This window comes from Ictidomys tridecemlineatus, chromosome 6 (assembly GCF_052094955.1).
Source record: "Ictidomys tridecemlineatus isolate mIctTri1 chromosome 6, mIctTri1.hap1, whole genome shotgun sequence".
In the NCBI taxonomy this organism is placed as follows: domain Eukaryota; kingdom Metazoa; phylum Chordata; class Mammalia; order Rodentia; family Sciuridae; genus Ictidomys; species Ictidomys tridecemlineatus.
In genome coordinates, this window is record NC_135482.1 from 149,209,499 (window position 1) to 149,232,115 (window position 22,617).

Below are 22,617 nucleotides of genomic sequence, written 5' to 3' on the forward strand. Positions count from 1 at the left end.
CTAATTTCTTAAGCTTTTTGTAAGTGGGGTAAAACACACTTTGATATTTTAAATTTTACTTTTTTGGAAAAAAATAAAACATTCATTGTGTTATCAAGTAGTGTTAAATATGAGGTTAAATATCAATGTTAAATATCAGGAATTTCTTTTAAGTAACTGCAATATTTTTCCGAGAAAACATAGAAAACTAAATTATCTTTTCCAGAGTAGTCTTATAACACATATTAGATTTGAATGTATTAAAAACAGTGTACATATATATGTAAATTAAGACCTTAGATGTATAATAGCTAGCCGTCAGGTTGAAAACTACATCTTGCCTTCCATGTGTAATTTACCATTCATCATGCCTTCCCTGCCAAGTAACCCTGCCTGTATGCATCCATTTACCTCCCAATCAACTTAATGCACACTTCTATTTCAACATCTCTGAATAGTAAACATTTATATTGTCATAGAAACTTAAAACTGGCACTCCATCATATGCTTGACAGAAGCGTATATAATTGATATATACTAGAAAATGGTTCTTCTTTGTATTGTTAAGGATAATTGTATTTGAGGCAATTGACTAATTATATTAATAAAATATTTAAAATCAGTGATAAAGTAATAGAATATTATTTACTTATGTTTCTATGTATTTTATGCTATACAATGAAGTGACATAGGTGAATTAACTGAATTAATTCTTAATATTTTATCTCGTGTATTATTTAATGTTTTGCGTATTTCACAGAGTGACACAACTCTGTAGTGCTGAATAGTTATTTAAACAAAAATAACAGGACTTCATATTTCTACCTCCTTAATATTATATTCTTTCCCACATTTAACAATGAATTCAGATTTTTCAAAAATTTCTAAAAGTAGTAAAATGTCATATTTATTATATTTTTAAAGGTGTCTTTAACTTTCAGTTTTAACATTTGTGGGTGGTGAGTGCTTTGTTAGGGATTGATTTTATATGGCTGTTCAATTATCATTGTTTACCTCTGGATTTTAAAACACATGTACAATGTGCCCAGAAATACATATACTATATAAAAACTGCAACATTATATAAAGTATTTAAGAAATGAGACATTGAGTCATATAAAAGAAAACATTTAAGGACTTTCCTTATCATGATATGGTTTAATAGAGACTCTTAAAGATTTATTCTGTCAGAATACAGGAAACATTTTAAAATACAGCTGTTTGGTAAGAAAGTTAGAGAAATATCCCAGGGCAAAAGGGTTAGAAGAAAAAAGACAAAATTGAAACTTTATTGTTGAGCATAGATAAGGAAGGGGAAAGCTAGACTTAACCTAGGATGTTGAAGGCTGATACCATGGTTTGGTGCAGAATAAGTGAGTACATTGAATAAAACTTGTAGGAGCCTGGGACAAGACCATATTTAATCTTTCCAGGCTCAGAAATGATCTCTAGTTATTTATAGAAGCTCACCCAAAGTCCTGTGCTAAAAACCAATTACAATTTAGGTCCTCAAGTTTCTCACAAATTAAGTTCAAGAAGAATACTTAATTCCCATCACCAAATAAACAAGAGAGGAATTGTGTGGTGAAATGGTTAGGAAAAAGCAAAATAATATATAGAGAACCAAGAATCTAGATATGGAGTAACAATGTGTGACATGTTTTAAGAAAAAAACAATAAGTTTATAAAGACAGAATTAAGGAGTCTACCAAAAATGGCCAAGCAATTTCGTAAAGTAACTGAGTTAAATTTATGAAATTGGAAGTATGATGATTGAAAGTAACATTCATTGGAATAAGGAGTAAATAATACTCAGGTAAGGAAAGAAATACTAGTTTGTATAGTATATCTAACTAAATTATCTAGAAAGCAATTCAGAGAGAGACACTTTATTTTGAAGTCTAATATACTTTTTAAAGAAATACATAGAATAGTTTGAGAAAGCCTAACATACTGTATAATGAACTTCCCAAAGGATAGACTCAAGAAAATAAGTGAAAGATAATATTCTACACAATGAATAAAAAATTCCAGATTAGAATCTACAGAATAGGAACTAAACATATAGATATTTTTGCACTCATTTTTTAAAAAATCATATATAATAATTCAGAATAGCACCAACAAACACCTTTAAAAGTAGCCACAGGGAAAGATTTATAACCTCCATATAGTTATATACAAATAACTTCTCATCAGCACAAGTAGAAACTAAATGAAAGTGAGGTAGTATCACCCAAAAGATAGAAAAAGGTTAAAAAATTGCATGTGCCCCAAATAAATTGATGAACTATATGAATATCTTGATAGATGTATTATTGTACTGAAAAAGTTAGAGTTCTCTAACATACAAGTCAAGCAGAAAAAAATAAATGTATGAAAGCTTTGAAGAATTTAAATAATTTATTTCATTATTCTGTTTAGTATAGAAACTCTAAAGAATGCCCATTTCGCTCAAGTACGGTCACCAGCTAGTATCAAATTGATTATGTACTTGAGATGAAAAGACATTTCAGCATAATTACAAGTGTCATTTTCATTCATTGACCACAATAACATGAAACTAGAAATTAAATGTGGATGTGTAATCGATGTGATTCTACAACTTGTATTTGGGTTAAAAATGGGAGTTCATAACCCACTTGAATCAAATGTATGAAAGATGATATGTCATGAGCTTTGTAATGTTGTGAACAACCAATAAAAAAATGAAATTTTAAAACGATTATTTTCAAAATTCTGAAAACACACTAAGTACTCTGAGTCAAAGATAAAATCATAGGAAAATTTAGACCTGAGCAATATTGGAAATACCCCATGTCAGAATTTGTGAGATCCAATAAAAGTGGTATAAAGCAATTTATGTTTTAAGTGCTTCAATTACACTCAGAAAAATGAGAATTTTACCCCACTTGTTTCAAATGTATGATATGTCAAGATCATTGTATTGTCCTGTGCAACTAATACAAAAAATGAACAGAAAATCAACAAGGTAAGCATTTGTCTCAGAAATTAATAAGGACATCGTATGATTTTGGGAAAAAAAATGAATGTTCAAGAATAAGAATAAGTGATGAAGAATTTTAAAATTCAAAATGGTATATTGAAGCCAGATAATTTTCTGAAAAGATTAATCAAGAAAAAAAAAGAAAAATAATAAGAATATAAAAAGAAACATAACTAAAGATACTGAAGATAGTAAAAAGTACATACTATAAAAATTTGTAGGCCATAGTAGGAAAAGTTTGATAAACTAGGTAAGTTCGAGAAGAAAATAATCTGCAATTGTTTCAAAATGCTTAAGCATTTCTAGAACTAATTTTTAATGATTTCTTTTGATTTTTCTAACACTCCATACCATTCAAAAACATTGATTTCAAGATAAAGTTGGTACTTAAATGTGAAGAGCAACATTAAAACTTCTAGAGAAAATATGATTCATTTAAAGTGGAGAAGGATATAAAAGGGATCAGAAATAAAGGAAAAGAGATTTTTGACTAGTTTTAGGAATTTCTGTTTATTGAAAGATAAAGTACAGGACAGTTAAATTTCAGCATTCTGTTTATAATGGTAACATTTGTATCCACATTGTTTACAGAAGGACAAATCATTAAGAAAGAGATAACCCAAAAGAAAGTGGGTGAAACATATGAACAGGCATTTTATAGAATAGGGAATACCAATGTTTGTTTACAGACATATGAGAACCTGCTTGAACTAACTGGTAACAGAAATACAGATTAAAAGCAGAATATGATATCAAATATACCAGCAAAATGGAAGAAATTAAGAAGACTTGTCATGACAGGTTTGGTGAGTGTGTAGATTGTGATTATATAGAGAGAGTCTCAGTGTACATTGACATAACTACTCTGAAAACAATTTAGTAGTATCTAGTATGATGAAGACTTATCAGTTATGTCATTCATAAATTCGATTCCTGTCTTAGCAGTGGCTTTCAATCTATTTCCACCATGATCCACATTTTAAACAATTGTTTACAAGGAATTCCACCATGATTTTACATATATGTATTTTTAGAATAGAAAAAGCTTCAAGAAATTATACTCAATACTGCTTGTATTGCACTCAAGGGCTTTCTATTCGTTAACTTAAAGAGTAACCGTCAATAATTTTAAATTGATTTAAGGACCAAGTATAATTAAAGAACTCTTATATATGTGTACTAGGAAACACATACCAAAATGTTCATGTCTGCATTATTCATTGTAGCCGAATATTGGAGAAAAATCTCATTGATGGAGAGTAAATAACACAATTTAATATAGGCAATGAAAGTGAAGTGCAACTTGCACTTTAAAAAATGGAGCAATCTTAAAAACAAATCTTAAGTGAAAAAAGCAGGTTATAGCTGAGTGTGGTGGCACATGCCTGTAATTCCAGCAACTCAGAAGGCTAAGACAGAAGGCTCCTAGTTCAAAGCCAGCTTCAGCAATTTCACAAGACCCTATCTCAAAAGGGCCCTGGATGTCATTTAGTGGTTAAGCACTGCTGGGTTCAATTCTTAGTACTCGCCCAAAAAGAAAGTCCCAAAAGTTAACATAAAGGATGGTGAGATTTTTATGAAATCCAAAGATTATATTTATAATAAAAGCTACGACTTATATAGCATACCTCTCTGCCAGATACTTCTGAATTTTACTCATATTACATGCATTCATTTAAATTTACTCACTCTGGGGCATTTTGGTTTATCTGAAAAAATGCGTTACATACTGTCATAATAAATATTTAAACTAGTCATGGAAAATTTCTTGTTATAGCAGTTGTATGAAATCAAATTATGTGAGGATGTAATTGTTAGCTCATATTTTCTAATAGAATACATACATTTAATATGTCTATATATTTTCATAACATATTTTTTAATGTACCTATATGTAATTATGTAGATGTTTTTCTACTCATCATTACCATGGAAATCATTTTAGTCTTAGGAATTTAGGTTATTGACTATGTCATTTGAATTCAAAAATCAAATGTGGTAAAGTTTTGAAATCATCTGTTATCATTGATGTGGACTGGTAAGTCTGTGCATCTTTCCGAGAAGGGCATGCACTAGGCTTTATCTGGGAATATATTGTCAAAGAATGTCATTTGGTAATGTATAGCTGAACATAGTCAGTGTGCCAGTGCAAGTACAACCTTTTTTTTTTTTTTATTTCAATTGAGTAAATAGAAAACCAGGTCTCCTAAAGCACAAGAAGTAAAATTTAAAAATCAATAATGGAATTGTATCAAACAAAAAGCTTCTTCACAACAAAGGAATAATCAAAAGCATGAAGAGAGGGCCTACTGAATGGGAGAAAATCTTTGCCATCAATATCTCAAATAAGGTCTTAATTTCCAGGAACATACAAAGAACTAAAAAAACTTAACCAAAACAAAGAACCCATTCTACAAATGGGCAAAAGAACTAAACAGACACTTCTCAAAAGAAGAAAATATGAAGTCAACAAATATTTGAAAAAATATTCAAAATCTCTAGTAGTTAGAGAAATGCAAATTAAACTACACTGAGATTTCCCCGTTCCTCCAACCAGTTATCAAGAATACAAGTAACTGTAAATGTTGACATTTTTTCACCCACGTTGCACTTAAAGCTAAGAATGAATCTCCTGCCCCTCCCAAAGAAGGGAGTGTTAAAGGGAGTCCACAGCCATAAACACAAGAAGATCTGCATGTCACCTACCTTTTGGTAGGCCCAAGACATTGCAGCTCTAGAGGCACCCCAAATTTCTTGGAAGAGCACCCTCAGGAGGAATTTGAGCACAATGCCATCATAAAGTTCCCCCAACCACTGAGTCAGCCATGGGGAAGATTGAAGACAACAACATACTTGTGTTCATTGTGGATGTCAAGGCCAACAAACACCAGATCAAAGACGCTGTAATGTAGTTCTATGACATTCATATGAGAAAGGTTAACACCCTAATCAGGCCTGATTGAGAGAAGGCTCTCGATTATGATGCTTTGGACTTTGCCAACAAAATTGAAATGATCTACAGAGTCCAGATGTCTAATTTTAAACATATGCTTTTTTTTCAACATTTAAAACAAAATAACAAATTTGGCAAAGATATGGGGACGAGTACACTCATACCTTATTGGTGGGAATGTAAATTGGTGCAACCACTCTTGAAACAGTATGGAGATTCCACAAAAAAACTAGGAATGGAACCACCTTTTGACCCAGTTATCCCACTTCTTGGTAAATACCCAATGGAGTTAAAATGAGATAGCCATATCACTGTTAATAGCAGCACAATTCACAGAAGCTAAGCTATGGAACCAGTCTAGATGCCCATCAACAGATGAATGGATAAAGAAATGTGATATAGATGGAATATTACTCAGCCATGAACAAAATGACTTTATGACATTCGCTGGTAAATGAATGGATCTGGAGACTATCAGGCTAAGTGAAATAAGCCAGTCACCAAAAAACAAAGGTCCAATATTCTCTCTGAGGTATGGATTCACCCACATCAAGGAGGGGGATGATGATGAATAGAATTTCAGTGAATTAGACAAACAGGAATGAAAGGAATGGAGTGATGATAGAAAAAGGAAAGACAGCCAGGCGAGGTGGCGCATACATGTAATCCCAGGGTCGTGGGAGGCTGAGACAGGAGAATCGCAAATTCAAAGCCAGCCTCAGGAACTTCAAGGCGCTAAGCAACTTATTGAGACCCTGCTCTAAATAAAATACAAAATAGGGTTGGGGATGTGGCTCAGTGGTTGAGTACCCCTAATTCCATCCCCAGTACCAAAAAGCAAAATGAAAGACAGTGGAATGAATCTGACTTGACTTTCCTAGGTACCTATATGAATGCACCACAGTGAATCTTCCCATCATGTATATCCAGAAGACTGGGATCCTAATTAGATTAAGATATATTCCAAGCCTATATAAATATATCAAAATAGATCCTACTGTCATATATAACCAAAAGAATAAATAAAAATTAAAAGTGATCAGTGGGTTCAGTGTGAGTATATATTTTTCAATTGATTTGTTGTGGGATGGAGGGACAGTATCCTATAGCCAGTTATCATTCATTATGTCTGGCTCACCTTTATTTTCCTTCCTGGTTTTTAATTTGTGAGTGAAATAACTAAGAAGCAGTTGTAATGTTATAAATATTTACTTTTTCTGTTTTAGATTATTTTTGTTAAATGTTTGGCTTAGTTTTGCTTAATATTTGGCTTAAAGGAAAATTTCAAATTACTGGTTTAGCCATTGTACCTAAAATAGTGTCATTTGTTTGTTTTTTTTTTTTTATTTTGGGCTATTTTACTTCTTTATGTTTGGCATAAAAGAAAATTCCAAATTACTGTTTCAACTGGATATTAGTTGCAGACTAAATACCTTTTCTATGCTGTTGGCATTTTCCACCTAAAAATTCTTTTCCTAATATAGTGTCAGAATAAGATAAGTTTTACTAAGCATAATCTGCTCTAGTGCCATCCATTTCCCTGCAAATTCTATGATTTTGTCATTTTTTATTGCTGCATAGTATATATGCTTAGTGAAGCTAGTCAATCCCTAAAAAACAAATACCAAATGTCTTCTTTGATATAATGAGAGCAACTATGAACAGAGCAAGGAGGAAGAGCAGGAAGAAAAGACTAACATTTAACAGAGTCATGAGATGGGAGGGAAAGGGAGAGTAAAGGGAAATTGCATGGAAATGAAGGGAGACCCTCATTGCTATACAAAATTACATATAAGAGGTTGTGAGGGGAATGGGAAAATAAACAAGGAGAGTAATGAATTACAGTAGATGGGGTAGAGAGAGAAGATGGGAGGGGAGGGGAGGGGGAATAGTAGAGGATAGGAAAGGTAGCAGAATACAACAATTACTAATAGGGCATTATGTAAAATTGTGGATGTGTAACCGACGTGATTCTGCAATCTGCATTTGGGGTAAAATTGGGAGTTCATAACCCACTTCAATCTAATGTATGAAATATGATATGTCAAGAGCTTTGTAATGTTGTGAACAACCAATAAAAAAATAAAAAAAAAGATTCCTAAAAAAAAAACAAACAAAAAAAAGAATAAGTTAAGTTTTAAATGAGGCAGAATTTTAAGTGAAAATCAATAGTGCATTTTCCCTAAAAGAAAATAGCTTTAGGAACTTCCTCAGACCTTATTTCTAAATGTAAACATTGTTTTTATAGATCTTGCAAAGTAATTTTGACCTGTTATAACCCAGTAGAATTCTAAAAGGGTGTGGCAATTATTTCTGATAATAGATGTTATATTAAATATTCACTTTGAAATATATTCATCTATTAAAGTAGAAAATTTACATCAGCAAATTTTATACCATAATAAGCTTCATAAATAAGCTGCGTGATATATTACTTAACTTTTGATGGTTGTTTTTATTCATTTTCTTTAGCCAAAAAATGGTTTTGATTACTGAATATTTGCTTACCTGTTTCTTCATCACAATACATTCTTCGTAGCCATTATACATACCCACATGGAAAACAGAAGAGCTTTTTTTTATTAACATACACACACTCATTTTTGAACCCATGTTTATTTTCTTTCATGATGCCTTCCCCTACCTTCATAGAATATATTGACTTTATAACTGACATTGTCATAGCTATTAACATATGTGACTGTAATATAAGGCAACATGGTAGAAAACATAGACTGTAGCAAGTTTTCAAATCTTTCTGCCTTTTATTACTTTCATTGCAGTGAGCAAGTACTTAGCATTCTGTGCCAGAATGAATGATATGGAGTCAAATTTGAGCTTTGTAGGGATTGTATATGAAAGCATCTAGTACTACAACTGGTATTTTATAGCTTAACAATAATAGTAATATATGTCAAGAACTGTAAAGAGTTTACCTACTGGCAAGCTAACAAGTTAAGCTGTCACATTTTCATGGATGTTGGCCAAAAAATGCAACACTGTAGTCAGAGTTGAAGAATAGATTATTCTATTTGCAGCAATAGCAGTAGCCAGAGAGAACAATTTTGTAGGTTCTTGAGCCCATATTACAACAGGGCAATGTAAAGAGGGCCAGGTAACTTTTGAAAAGGTGGTTTGGAATGAAGGTGCTTGATTAGTGTTTTTATCTTTGAGTACTATTCTTACATTTTCCTGCTTAAAAATCTCCAATTGTTCCCTGGTACCCTGGAAAAGAAAATCCATCTCCCCTATTTTGTCCTAGAAGATCTTAACTCATCAGGCCTCGGCTTACCTCCATGAACTCATTACCAATATACTTTCCTTCTTTTTCTCTCTTCAACCTCCAAACAACCTTGACATTAACACTTCCTTCTACCTGATTGGTTCTTCCCCCAGATCATCACATAATTACCTCCATGACACTTGAAACAACAGAGAAAGTGAGGCCTTATCTGACTACCTAATGTAAATCTCCAGGCATTTCATCACATCACTTTTTTTAAAATATACATCAAATTTTTGCTGTTTATTGTCTGTTTTCTGATCTGTCACACCAAATATAAACCAACTCTCCTGTTCCCACTCCCCGCCTTGGAAGAACAGTATCATTTGGTCTCAGTGCCTATGTACTGAATAATGAGTGGGTATGTTGTTCTTTCCCTTTCATTGTTTTGAACAATAATATCTGTCTTCATTTTATGATTTCTATGAAGAACTTACACTATCTCGGTTAAAACAGAATGCACAATAGGAGCTGGGATTGTGGTTCAATGGCAAAGCACTTGCCTAGCATGTGAGAGATACTGGGTTTGATCCTCAGCACCACATAAAAATAAATAAATAAATAAATAAAATAAAGGTATGGGTCTATCTGCAACTATAAAATGAAGAAAGAATGCACAATAAAAATAAAGTATCCCCAAATATAATATAAGCCATTAACTTAGAGTATAATTAGCACTTTTTAATATCACTGGTAGTAAACTAATGTGATAGCCTGTTTCATTTCATTGGCACTTAAATAAATGGCATCTCTACAAGATGTGTAATAAGATGCCATGCTGTTTATTAGCACTTAACAAAAATCCATCTTTACCTTCTGATTCCTGCTGATGCCACATGAAATGAATTTCTTGTATAAAATTTAGAAATAAGGAGTTCAGTAACTAATCACATATTGATTGAGAACTTATTTTAATTAGCATGTTGTTATTGGCTTTCATCAAGAGTACCTCTTTTTGAAATACCAAATATTTATTTAGTTATCTTTTTAATACTTCTCCCCTTATGAGAAAATTGAAAAATTATTGATCATAATATAAAGTAGCCATAGATTTCAGATCGTTCCTATCATTTCCTTAACCATTTTCCTTATATTAATAACTTACTTAAAGCAACGAAGGTATGGAAGACACAAATACAGTTGCAAGACACTTTTTAAAATATGTTAGAAAGCTCATTTGATTTGTGAATTAAATGTTCTTATTTTTAGTTTCTGTCTCTCTTCTCCCTTTTGGTTAGTTAATTCCACTTAGATGCAGGTGTTTTAAACATTATGGTGTATTTATAGGCATAAAATATATTTAACACAGGTATATGTGCATACCTTTTAAAAGACTGTTACTAATATAAGAACTAATCATTATTTAAATGATATTTAGTCATGGTTCTAACTTGCATATAATTTCAGATTGATAATTTTTCATTTTCTTTAGAATCACTGGTTAAAATTGATCATTTTTTGAAATTTATTTGTAATAGCAAGCAATAAAGGAGAACATCAGAAAAAGAGAAGCAGAGGAAAAAGAAAAACGTGCCAGAATAGCTAAAGAATTAGCAGAGAAAGAAAGACTTGAACGCCAGCAAAAGAAAAAGCGCTTACTAGAAATGAAGACTGGTGAGTACTATCAAATTTGCTATTCAAGTTATGTACCCTTAAGATGTATATGGTTTGGACTGGGGATGTAAGTCAGAGGAAGAATAATTGCTAGAATGCAAAGGCCTTAGGTTTGCTTCTCAGTATCCTCCCCAACACACACACACACAAACACCCCCCCCCCACACACACACACACAAACACACACACACACACACACACATTTAAATGGGTTACTTTATTAGCATTTTAATGTGTTTGGTGAAAAACTAAAATTTGACTACCTGTTTCTGTAGTTAAACGTTAGAGCAATTGTTTTCTTATGGGTTTTTCTACCTTGACTTTGCTAATAAGTGCTGTCTTAATGTTGCACATTTGTGATTTAGTCTTCTAGCCTATTCTCATTTTTTTCACTATTACTCCAGAAACCAATCTGTAATGATGTTTGTCAATAAGTAGCTTTATAATCTTGGAAACTGGCTCTGAAATTCTACAGGACATGTTACCTGGTTTTCTTTAACAAAATATCCCATGAAAGGGAAAAAAGTAATGGATTAAAACATTAAAAGTGTGGGTTAGGAGGGCAGCTTAGTGATAGAGCTTTTGCCTTACATTCCAGAGGCTCTGAATTCAACGAACAGCACCCAAACCAAACAAACAAACAAAAATCCAAGAGACTTTAAGAGGCATAGACTACATCCATTTGCAGTATGTGGAACTTATATATACCCCAATCCCATCAGAAAACTGTAGAAAAAAGTAGTCAGAAAATTTTGATTTTTTTTGTCTTGTATATGTAATAATATTGTTATCAATATGTTCCAGAGTATCTTTTAGAAACTCATACTGAAATTTCACAGGCAAAAAGACAGAATGTCTGGGATTTAAATCAAAATAGTCTGTAGGGACTGGGAAGTAGGTGATCTCATAGACAAAACAGATTGGTTCTAAATTACTATTGCTAAAGTTTGGTAACGGGTACTTATAGGAAAGGATATGTTCACTATACTATTTTTAATACTTTTATAAAATTTCAATTTTTTAATAGAAAGTTTTTGGAAAAAATACTTTAAATTTTTTTTTTAGCATTACAGAAACATCTATATATTTTCAAAGCTAAACGATACTACTAATTTAGAAGCAAAATAATTCATTAAGTAAATTGTAGCTATATTTTTAATACTTGAAATTTCTGGCCCTTTTACCTCCATACCACTAAGGATTGCAGAAGGAGTTAATTAAAATCCATCAGCTTCACTGCAGATTCACCATAGATTACAATTCATGGCTGCAGATTCACCTAAAGTTTCCCCAGGGGTAGAGAGAGATGTGCTTTGCCTTCTCTCATTTTTACAGGAAGATTTTTATGTTTAATTAAGGAAACAGAACATCTTAATGTATTGCATTTTTCTTCTAAGAAAGAAAAATCACTTAAGCATACGTTCTTGTTTACATTTGAAATGAAGAGAATATTCTCAAAAATATCTTAAAAAGTGTTAATAAAAATGGAAATCAAAAGGATTTAGTATTTATATTTAAAATATGCTTGTGGAATAATTGTGAATTACTATCTTGCTGCCTAAGTTATGGAACATTCTGTTATTTGAACATTTGCTCCAGGGTTGTTTAAGATTCCTCTACATGAATTACTAGATGGCAAGTTGGCTCCATTGTTAGGATTTTTGCCTAAGGGCCTATGTCATACTTCTCTGGATTTCTCCATTACATGGATTTGGAAAATTGAAGTTTTAATGAAATTACCAGTGGAATCTTGATAATATTTAAATTTTATTTTTTTCTCTTGAAGGAAAGCTCCATTTTAAAGAATAGGTTTATTTTATGTTTCCATTTTAAAATAATACTTTTCATTATTGAAAACACCCAAAAGAGTAAATCAAAAGATCACTATCCCTAATCTCCCTTTACAAAGAATCACTTGTTAACATTTTGACATATTCTTTCAGTTTTAAATTCACTGTGTTCCTAGTAAATATGCAGCTTAGTATCTTATGTTAGTTTGCTGAATTTTCTGAATGTTTTGTGTTGTTCTTAGTCTGTATTTTTTAATATCTATGCAATTGAATCCATTTGATATGTCATACCCTAATTTAGGTAATTCAGTAATAAAGTCATGAAGTAATCATTTTCACTTTCTATTGTGATCAATGTGTTTATGCACACATAAGTAGAAAATATATCTCTTCATTAAGATACAGAATAGAAAAGGAAAAATGTTTTAAGATTTGGGATACAAGTTACCCAACTGATGTCCAAAAATGTAATTTCCATAGCTCTCAACATTGGGTTATAATTGTGCCTTGGTTGAGAATTCTCACTTTTTGCGAGTTTTGCTAATTTAGAAGATTAAAAGTCCTGTTGTATTATATGAATTCGCATTTACTCGAGTACTAATGTCTTAGGACCTTTTTAAGTACTTACAATTCATTTTTGTATTTCCTTCTTTGTAATTTGTGCTCTCATAGTTCTTTTCACTTGATTTACAGATTAGCTCATTATACATCATTCCTTCCCTTAAATACCTTTACCAAATTAAGCTTTTTATTATTATACTTGACATATAGGTAAGTGTTTTATTTTTGTTCTATAATGTTTTCTTGTAGTTTTTGCCTACATCATTTTTCCCCCGTTACCTTTATGCTTAGAAAGTAGTGTTTTCAGCAATATCGTGCCTACTTTACTTTTTTCCTAGTATCCATTATTCATAATGTGACTATGCTCAACTTACTTTTAATTCTTCCTTAATCATTCATGTATTTGATACGTAGATTATAGCATCCAAGTTTATGTGTCTGAATTTTATCAAACTTATAATATTTAACCAATAATTATGGTTAATATTTGTTTTATTTTGCTTTGAGATAAATAACTTTATGTTGCTGTTACCTTCCATCCTCAATTTTTAAAATAAATTTGAATATCTATAATTTTTAAAATAGCAAAGAAAGACTCCATTGCATCTTTTGTTTATCATAGAGATCATTGTATTGGACCTGTTGAATTATTTTATAAAGCTTTTTCTGTACTATCTCTTCACAAATGTGGTCTGCAAATTATCATAGGTGGGACTTAAATTATTGAAAAATTCTCACTCGGAATTTCTCAAATTCTTTACTGTCCTGAGTACTTTTGTTTTTTTTCTTTTTCTTTTTTTTTTGATACTTCTCAAGATAATATTCTTCAGAGAACAGTCTGGTAATACTAATATACATGAATAATATTAAAATAGAGCCTTAAGTAATAATATGCCTATAAAATAAATATCATATACTGTGTTATATATGATTATTCTATTATAATCAAAGTCATTTGAAGCAAGATGCTGAAATTGAAAGCTGTGTTTTCAGGAGCTACTTTTCAGATAGTTTGTCTTTTAAAAATATTTGAAAATTTTTTCTTGTAAACTATGGGATTATAGATTATCTAGCAATATATCACATACATTTTTCTAAAGAAACGAAATCTCTTCTGCAACAACAATAAGTGATGATTACTCTAAATGGATTCTTAGTTTTCCTTTAAACATAATACAATAATGTAATAGAAGTATTCAGTCTCTTAAAGTGGCTGCCAAAGCCAAGTCATATAAGAGTCAAAAATATTAGTTATTTGTGGATATATTGTTCATATCTCAGTAAAAATATGCACTTACATTTTTCTTTCTGTGTAATGCATAGGAAATACTTTTTGTCAAATCATGATTTTTTTAAGTAGTTGAATGTCTTTGAAATAGAAGTTAATAAAGTAGTATGTCTTATTAGCACTTAGTTTCTGAAAAAGCCTTGATGTAGAATATCAGTTTTTTCATTTTTAATTGTACCTTGAGTTTTACACTTGTCCTGAAATTTGACAAGCGTCCTCAAATAAAGACACAATAGTTTTTAATAGAAATACAAGTTATGTGTTCTATGGATTTATTGGTACAGGAAAGAAATTTAATACCTACATCACTTTTTCTTGTTTCTTTTATTCATCAAAAAATTATTTTTTTATAAATGTCAGAATTTTAGTGATCAGTAAATAAGTAAGGTCTTTGCTGTAATGAAGGCTAAGATTGAAGGAGTCAGACAACTAAATATATAATTTGGGAAAATAATTTATGTGAAGTATAATAAGGCAGGATAATGATGGAGATTGGCAGGATCTGTGTAGTGACAAAATTTGGTCTTAGTAGTACTAAGAAAATAGTATACCAAACTTCCTAATTCAAAATACTGGTTAATAAGAATCCTCAGAAATAGACAGGATTCATAACCAGTGTATTTATTTTTGGGTAAGCAGGTTCAGGCTTATATGCTATAATACCTTTGCTGATGTAGTGTGCTTTTAAAATATCTTATTGAGGGATCAGCTGAAAATTCACTATGTAATTTTTCTTTGTAGGGGTTGTGTTTTAGTACAGGGCAAAGTAATGCTCAATTATTTGTAGAAATCTTCAGCTTGGCTTTCCCAATATTAAAAAAAAAAAATGTGGAAGGGCAAATTACTGAATATACACCAGTGTTTTGTTACCAGGAACTTTGTGTTTTATATTATTTTTGTATATAGGATATACCTGAATGATAGGAAGAGAAAAATCCCTATGTAACTTTGCCATAAACCCACAGGGAGTTTCCTTCTATATATTTTCAAGAGTTTAGTATTTTCCCTGTGCAAATTAAAGCTGAATTGTTTTCACATATTTACAAATTCTTGTATCTCTTCCTGAGTTAGTAGCATAAATTAAATCCCTACTCTTTTTTATCCTTCATAAATCATCACTTGCTTTTGTCAAGAGAATAGGCAACTATTTTCCCATCTACTATATTTTGTTATCACCATCATCTCAGAATGTGATTTTTGATAATAGAATGTAAATAAAGATCAAGTAGTGAGCTAAATTTTCCCCCAAAAGAAAAATGAAGCATTAAAAATCCTTTTGAGCAGTAAAACTGAAATAACACAGCATCTTATATCATTTTGTAGTGTTAAAAAAGTCTTTTTTAATTTAATTTTAGTTTAGTTTTCTTTTAAAACAATGATCCTGAGGCTAGTGGGGGTAGCCCAGTGGCAAAGTACTTGCCGATCATGTGCAAAGGCCCCCAGGGTTCAAACCTCAGCAATACAAAAAATGATTTTAAAAAATGACAAAGAAAAATATCAATCCTGGAGTTCTTTTAAATACATACAGTTTGGGTTATTTCTGTTGAATAATTTGATATTTATTACATTAAATAAGCAATTACATTTTGTAAATCAGTACATAAATTTTGAATAAATTGTCTGAAATTGATATTTAAATTTGAGTTATTTTAACTGTGAAAATATCTAAAGCATCAAACTAGATACTAGTAAGCAAAGATGCTAGTATTTATTTTTTTATTTATTTGATGTATTCAACTATCCTTATGTATAAACATTTTTATGAAGACAAATGAGAATAATGTGATTATATACACTTTTTTCCAAACTTCATTTCTGTTTCTTAATCATGGAAGCAAACAGGGCGTTTGATAATAGAATTCATCTATTTTGCTTTAAGACTTCCTGAGTATGTAAGTTGATTCACATAATTTTTAAATAGCATATCAGAATGGCCTTGAAATGGACTCAGTGTTGTGTAATTATGTTTTGTGGGGGAAGTAAATAAGAGCTTATTTAATGGAGCAATAAAAACTATACGAGCAGCTCCTATATTTTAGTCTTTAGGTTACAATTTGTCTATTATTTATTAGACTTAAATGTCTCATTTGGTGCAACTTCAGTCTATTAAATAAAGAGATAATTAGCTTTTAGAAATCCGTTGTTTACCCACATGGCCAAAACTGCTCCTTTGTTTTCCATTCTGCAATTTAGAATAACTAAGCAATTAGGCATCCATTTTAGAGGAAATGCATATTACATAAATACTACTTGGGAATGTCTCTGCCAATCTCAACAGATACACAATTAATGTGTGTACTTGCTTTCATAAAGGCTTTGACAATTACCCTGTCCTCTACAGATATCATAAAACTTACATTATTTCCCATAATTGCACATATTCTAGTTTGGTGCAATAGTGCTTTCAATTTTCTAGTGTTATTGGCAATTGATGCATATAAATAGGGCAATGGTTTTAATATTTTCTTTTTGTAGTAGGGTTGAACAAATTAAATTGCATTGGCTTGGATGTATTTCTCTTTTCTTTCCTCCATCTTTTATAATTCAGCAATAATAATAATAGTAATAATGATGATAATAACTATTACTAACATCTATCAATCAAATGTTATTTGCCAGCCTCTATATATATTTATTATTGTACATAATGCTTATAACAAACTTAATGAGACTTTTTATCAAAACATTTAACTTCCTTGCACATAATCAGGGAGTTAGCAATCAGTGTTGTAGTACTAAACTCTTCTGACTAAAGGTCATTTTTTTTCTTTTTTCTTTTTTTAATTGTAGATGGACACAATACCTTTATTCTGTTTATTTTTATGTGGTACTGAGGATTGAACCCAGTGCCTCACAAGATGGTAGGTTAAGCACTGCACCACTGAACTACATCCACAGCCCTTAAAGGTCAACTTTTTATCTATCATGCTCTTATTACATTACCACTGATGATTTAACTGTAGTGCAACATGAAGGAGCCAATAAATTATTAGTAACTAGTAATTGACACTAGACCGTACCTGTGTAAGGAGGTTGCAAACTATCTTTTCCCTGGAAATCTTGGGTGAGAGGTTCAACTGTCTCTTTTGTACCATAAGAAGTGGCTTTAAGCCAGGTGGTCTCTCCCTTTGTGTTGGGAGGTTTTAAGAGATTGCCAGAATTAAGGATTCTTCCCTACTCCAGTTCAAATTCAATTTGATTCTTCTGATTGTACAAAGATGTGTTTATCTTTATGCCCACAACTGACTAGGAGGATAACTCAACAACATGCCTCCCAGTTTTGGGAGAAAGTCTTCAATGGTATCAGCATCTGTGGGTCTAACAGAATTACCAGGCCTCAGCAGTTCTGAGGATATGGAAATATCTCCAGTGCTTTTAATGTCTGACCAGGAAAAGAAGTAAAGGAACCAGATCATTTGCAGTATAGTAAGTTTAGCAAACAACACAAACACCCAGAGTGTTTTAGTTAAGAACAGGTATCCTCATACACCCTTGTCCATCTCCTCCAACTCTGCCATGTCACAAGTTTTCCCTTTGGATGTTGTTAAGACTTTGAAGTCATAGTCTACAAGAAAGTTTTTGCAAGGGTTTAATAGCTATATAAACTATCATTTATGTACATAAATCTTTGGTTGTGGTTCAGTGGTAGAGCTCTTGCCTCGAATGTGTGAGGCACTTGGCTCAATTCTCAGCACCACATATAAATAAATTAATAAAATGAAGGTCCATCAACAACTAAAAATTAAAAAAAAAAAACACACGAAACTTAGAGTCCAACCTTTGTGTACAGTAACATATATATCTTCCTTGTGTAGCAGGCTTCTTCAGCACAACATATCTTGAAACAGTGACTTTCTTTTTCCTCTTTAACAAAGAGTAACACAGCTGCAGGGGCAGTTATTTGTTAAACATCTTTCTGGCACATTTTTATATTCCTTTGTTTACTGCTCATTTCAAAATGGTCTTTTCATTGCTTGTCTTGTAAATGTTGTATAATAACTGTATGCCAAGTCAAAAGTGGACTCTGGTTTTGTTTTGTTTTTGTTTTGAAATAAAGATTAAGTGCCCACTATGATCAACTTCATTTTTTGCACGACATCTTAAATGTTTATGGTATAGCATGGATTACTTCTCAGAATTTTATCAAAGAAATATTTATATTAACATCACTTATTCATAGCTTTCTATTATCAAACACAGATTTAACCTGATATATTATCAGGAAAAAAACCATACCAGTCAATTATTTTGATTTTATCACAATATGGAGAACTCTAAAACTTTGATAATATTGTTTATATAATGGCGGACTCAATCATAGTGGCATCTTCTTTCTTTGCAACTTCAAAGCTCCTTAACTTTTATACTGCCATTATTTACATTAGTGTACTTTGCAATGCAGTGGATTGTTGTCACGATCATCTCATTACATTAGATTACCAATCCTGAATGGAAATATTATTTGGATTTGGTGCAAAGTTATGTATTTTTTTAATATCAGAGAGTAAATTGGTATCACCTAATTTTCAGAGTTAACTATAATTTTCCCCACCTTAAAGAAATAGTCTATATTATTTAAATCACACCTCTTAAACATTAAATAAGTTTCTGTTTTACCATTTGCCTTAAGGTGCAGAGAGGTCCAGTTATTTGAGCTCCATAGATAGACTTTTGAACCTGAATGTCACCTTTATAGATGTCTAGTCTTTAACTTTCAAAAAAGAAAGTATGTATTACAGTTGAAACATAAGTGAAATTTATATCATCCATAATGCCTTATACTTACTGGTGCCAGTCAAAAAACTAAAGCAACCAATCCAACAAAGTTTTAGCAACCACAACAAAAAGGATTGCTTTTGCTGTCTTTGCAACTTAATGCAGGAAGTCATTCATAGCCCCTTTTGCAATTTAGAAGTAGAAAATGCATTGAAGACAAAGTTTTAAGATGACATTAGTGTCCAAACTTATTTGCTGTCAGACCTGATCTGGACTGATAAGAGGTCTCCTGGAATGTGAATACTCATGCTATGGACACGAGTTTAATTCCAGGTTGCACTGAGCATGTTACAGTTTTACATCATATATATACACCTGTTTTACTTTGCTCCACTTCCTCACAGTCTAAAAAATTCTGAATTTTAAAACACATTGGACCACAGAGATTGTGGATAAGAGACTGAATTTGTGCTTCTCAGTGACTTAGTGACTTCTGTTTCTTTTGAGTTTATTGTACTATCATCTATTTTACCTCAGGCACAATCATTACTAATTCTCTGAATTTATTTCTTGTGTTTTTTCCCTTCTTTATTTATATCATAAAAACCTTTTTCTTAATTCTTAACTACTGAATACTGTAAAATGTGATTTAGTTGAATTCTTACTTTCTTTATACTGTCTTCTCTGAATATTTGTACTCAATATTTAACAATTTACTTCTCATTAGTCATTATTGTCTTGCCATATAACTTATGTATAGAATACTCGCTTTTCTTCATTTTATGTGTTTCAATCTCATAGAATTATATCATTTACACATTCTTTATCTCCTAAGACCCTGCACAGTGTGTACTCACAGTCCATACCACAGAAGGAAGACACCCAGTAAGATCTATCAAACAACTGGTTAACCCTTAACTGGTCAAAAAAATTATTTCATTTTGTGTTCAGTTTAGCATTTTGCTATTTGTGTGAGAAGTTAAGATATAGATCAAACTACAAGAAGAGTCAAGCTGGGCTGCACTGGTGTTTATAAATAGTTTCATTTGTAAAAAATAGCCATGCCTATTACATATTACCTATGGCTGCCTTTGTGCAGAGGTGAGTACTTGTAATACAAATCATATATCCTACAAAGCTTAAAATACTTGCTAAAGTTTCCTGATTCTTCATACAGATCAATAATCAATAGACTCTATTTTTTTATTTCTAAGACATAGAATGAAAAAAAAACTGTTCTATTTTTTTTTCTTGTCTTCCTCTGACCAAAAGCATGCATTTGCAAAGTGGCCAATTTATACTGAACAATAAGAAATTAATCATTAGCTGACTAAAAACTCAATCTGTAAGCTTATTTCTGACTACAGGGAATTATCTGATTTTTAGAGTCTGTTAGCTTGAAAACAGCTATGCAGTTGAACTTTTGAAATGCTCACAAATGTCTGGGCTGCTGATGGGTTCAGTAACCAATCTAGAACAACCATTGTGCTTTTATCTTTTTATTCCAGCTCATGTTCCATAGTGTTTCTCTACTATTGTTTGTATATCTTTTCAGATGAAAATATCAATGTGTCATAAGGTCAGAGGTGGATTCAGGCTTTATTTATTTTTATTTATTTTTTATTAATAGGCTCTCTCTTTTCTCTCCCTATTTTGGTCATTCTGACATTCAATTCTTAAAGATGAAGGAAATCCAGTCACTGGGTGCCAGAATTGGTCATGAAGGTTGTTCAAAGCCTAAAGTCATTATCTCAAAGAAGCTAAAAGAACCAAATAGTATTTGGCTTTTGATGATGAATAAATATACCCCAGGGTGGACTGGGAAAATTAGCAAAGAAATTGAATATTTATATGTTACTTGTAAATGGCATAAGTAGGCATTAGTGTTTAGATGAAATTAGACATTATTTTGTAATAGAATTTTAAAATATTGCTTCCTGAATGACTTCCTTCCTCAGATATCCAGTGTTCTTCACGAAAATTAGAAACAACTTAATATTAACAGAGTTAACATTGAGGGCAGCTTTAACACAGGCTAGAATGCCCTAAGGCAGGAAGAATATGACAGACTAGCATTAGTAACAGAAAATAGATGGCTGACTCTTTTTGGAACAAGCAATTCTTGGGAGACCATTGCTTGATTAGAGTGAATTGTCACCATAATAATTATCATTAATGGGTAAAACTAACAGTAATTTTAGTTCAATATAATCCTGAATTTTTTTAAAAACTATTAGTGCTATTCAGACAGGAACTCTTGAAAAGTAGAAGTATTTTGTCCTTTCAGTGCAGAATCAGAGTTTCCATCACTAATGTTTGAGAGTGTTGTGTGGAGGATCGCTGCTGTAGGAAGCTGCATATTCCCTCCAGAGTCATTCCAAGTCTTATTCTCTGCCTGGCAATTCTTTGGAAGAGTCTAAATGTATAACAGTTTTTCTTTTTAACTTAACTAGAAAGTTCACTTAAAGTGTTAGAAAGTCAGGAGAATTGTTTGCTTAGGGAACAAAAACCATTATTTTGATTCAAAGGCCAAGAACTAAGAAAAAAGCAGTCTTTCTACTGTATTTCAGATATATTTTAGAAGTATTGATCCTCATAGTGCTGAATTTCAATTATGATTTCACGTTTCCAGTGCATATTCTCAATGCTAATTAGATTGTGCTTTCTGCTGGATTTATATGTGAGTAAAAGTAATTCATTTAACATTTGTCCTCTATTATTTATTTTAATGTCTATTGTGCACCAATTTTGCTCTCTCAAAAGTGCCTTTTGATAGTAGCCATTCATCATTTCTTGAATGCATGGTATATTTTCATTAGATAAATATTAAATAAGCCTATTAAATATTTTAACACATTATCTTATCGTTTTGTTATGACTCTGTTGATTACATTCTATGTTTTCAGCTTTGGTAGATGAGAATATCATTTATGATAATTGGAAATACCTTTATCTTTGAGAAGGGGCCCTAATTCTTCCCGCTCATTGAATGCTAGAGGAACTTGGTCTAATGAATCATGGAGTTTGGTTACACTATGTTATCATATCAGCACTTAAAGGTACATAACATTGCAATCTGAGAAAGTGTTGTTTCCTAAATCATGGTATCTGCTGATATTGAACATAGTATTTCTTAACACTAAATTTGGAGGCATTTTAGGGAGTTTAAGAAGTGTTCTTCATGAGAAAACCCAAAAGATATCAAACTTTATTCAGAACTTCCAGAATATAGCTTGGCAGGGAGTGTTGCTTTCAAATTTTTACTGTCCTCTTGGAAAACATTTCCATTTTGCATTTGATATCATCCCATTCCTAAAGTAATGCACTGAGATGTAATAAAAATAGAATAGTAACTCAGCCATCATTCATCCAGTCTAAAAGAAAAATATTTTTAATAGTGTTTACTATTCTTAGAATCTGATGAAC

The 22,617-nt window shown here is 31.5% G+C and overlaps 1 protein-coding gene across 1 annotated transcript in view; it reads left to right on the forward strand.

The window, feature by feature from the left end:
- Positions 1 to 22,617, forward strand: part of Diaph3 (diaphanous related formin 3) — a 455,034-nt gene that overhangs the window by 297,795 nt on the left and 134,622 nt on the right. The window contains exon 25 of the mRNA XM_005338141.4: positions 10,701 to 10,836. Coding sequence (XP_005338198.1) covers positions 10,701 to 10,836 — 136 coding nt within the window. The remainder of the gene's footprint in view (positions 1 to 10,700; positions 10,837 to 22,617) is intronic.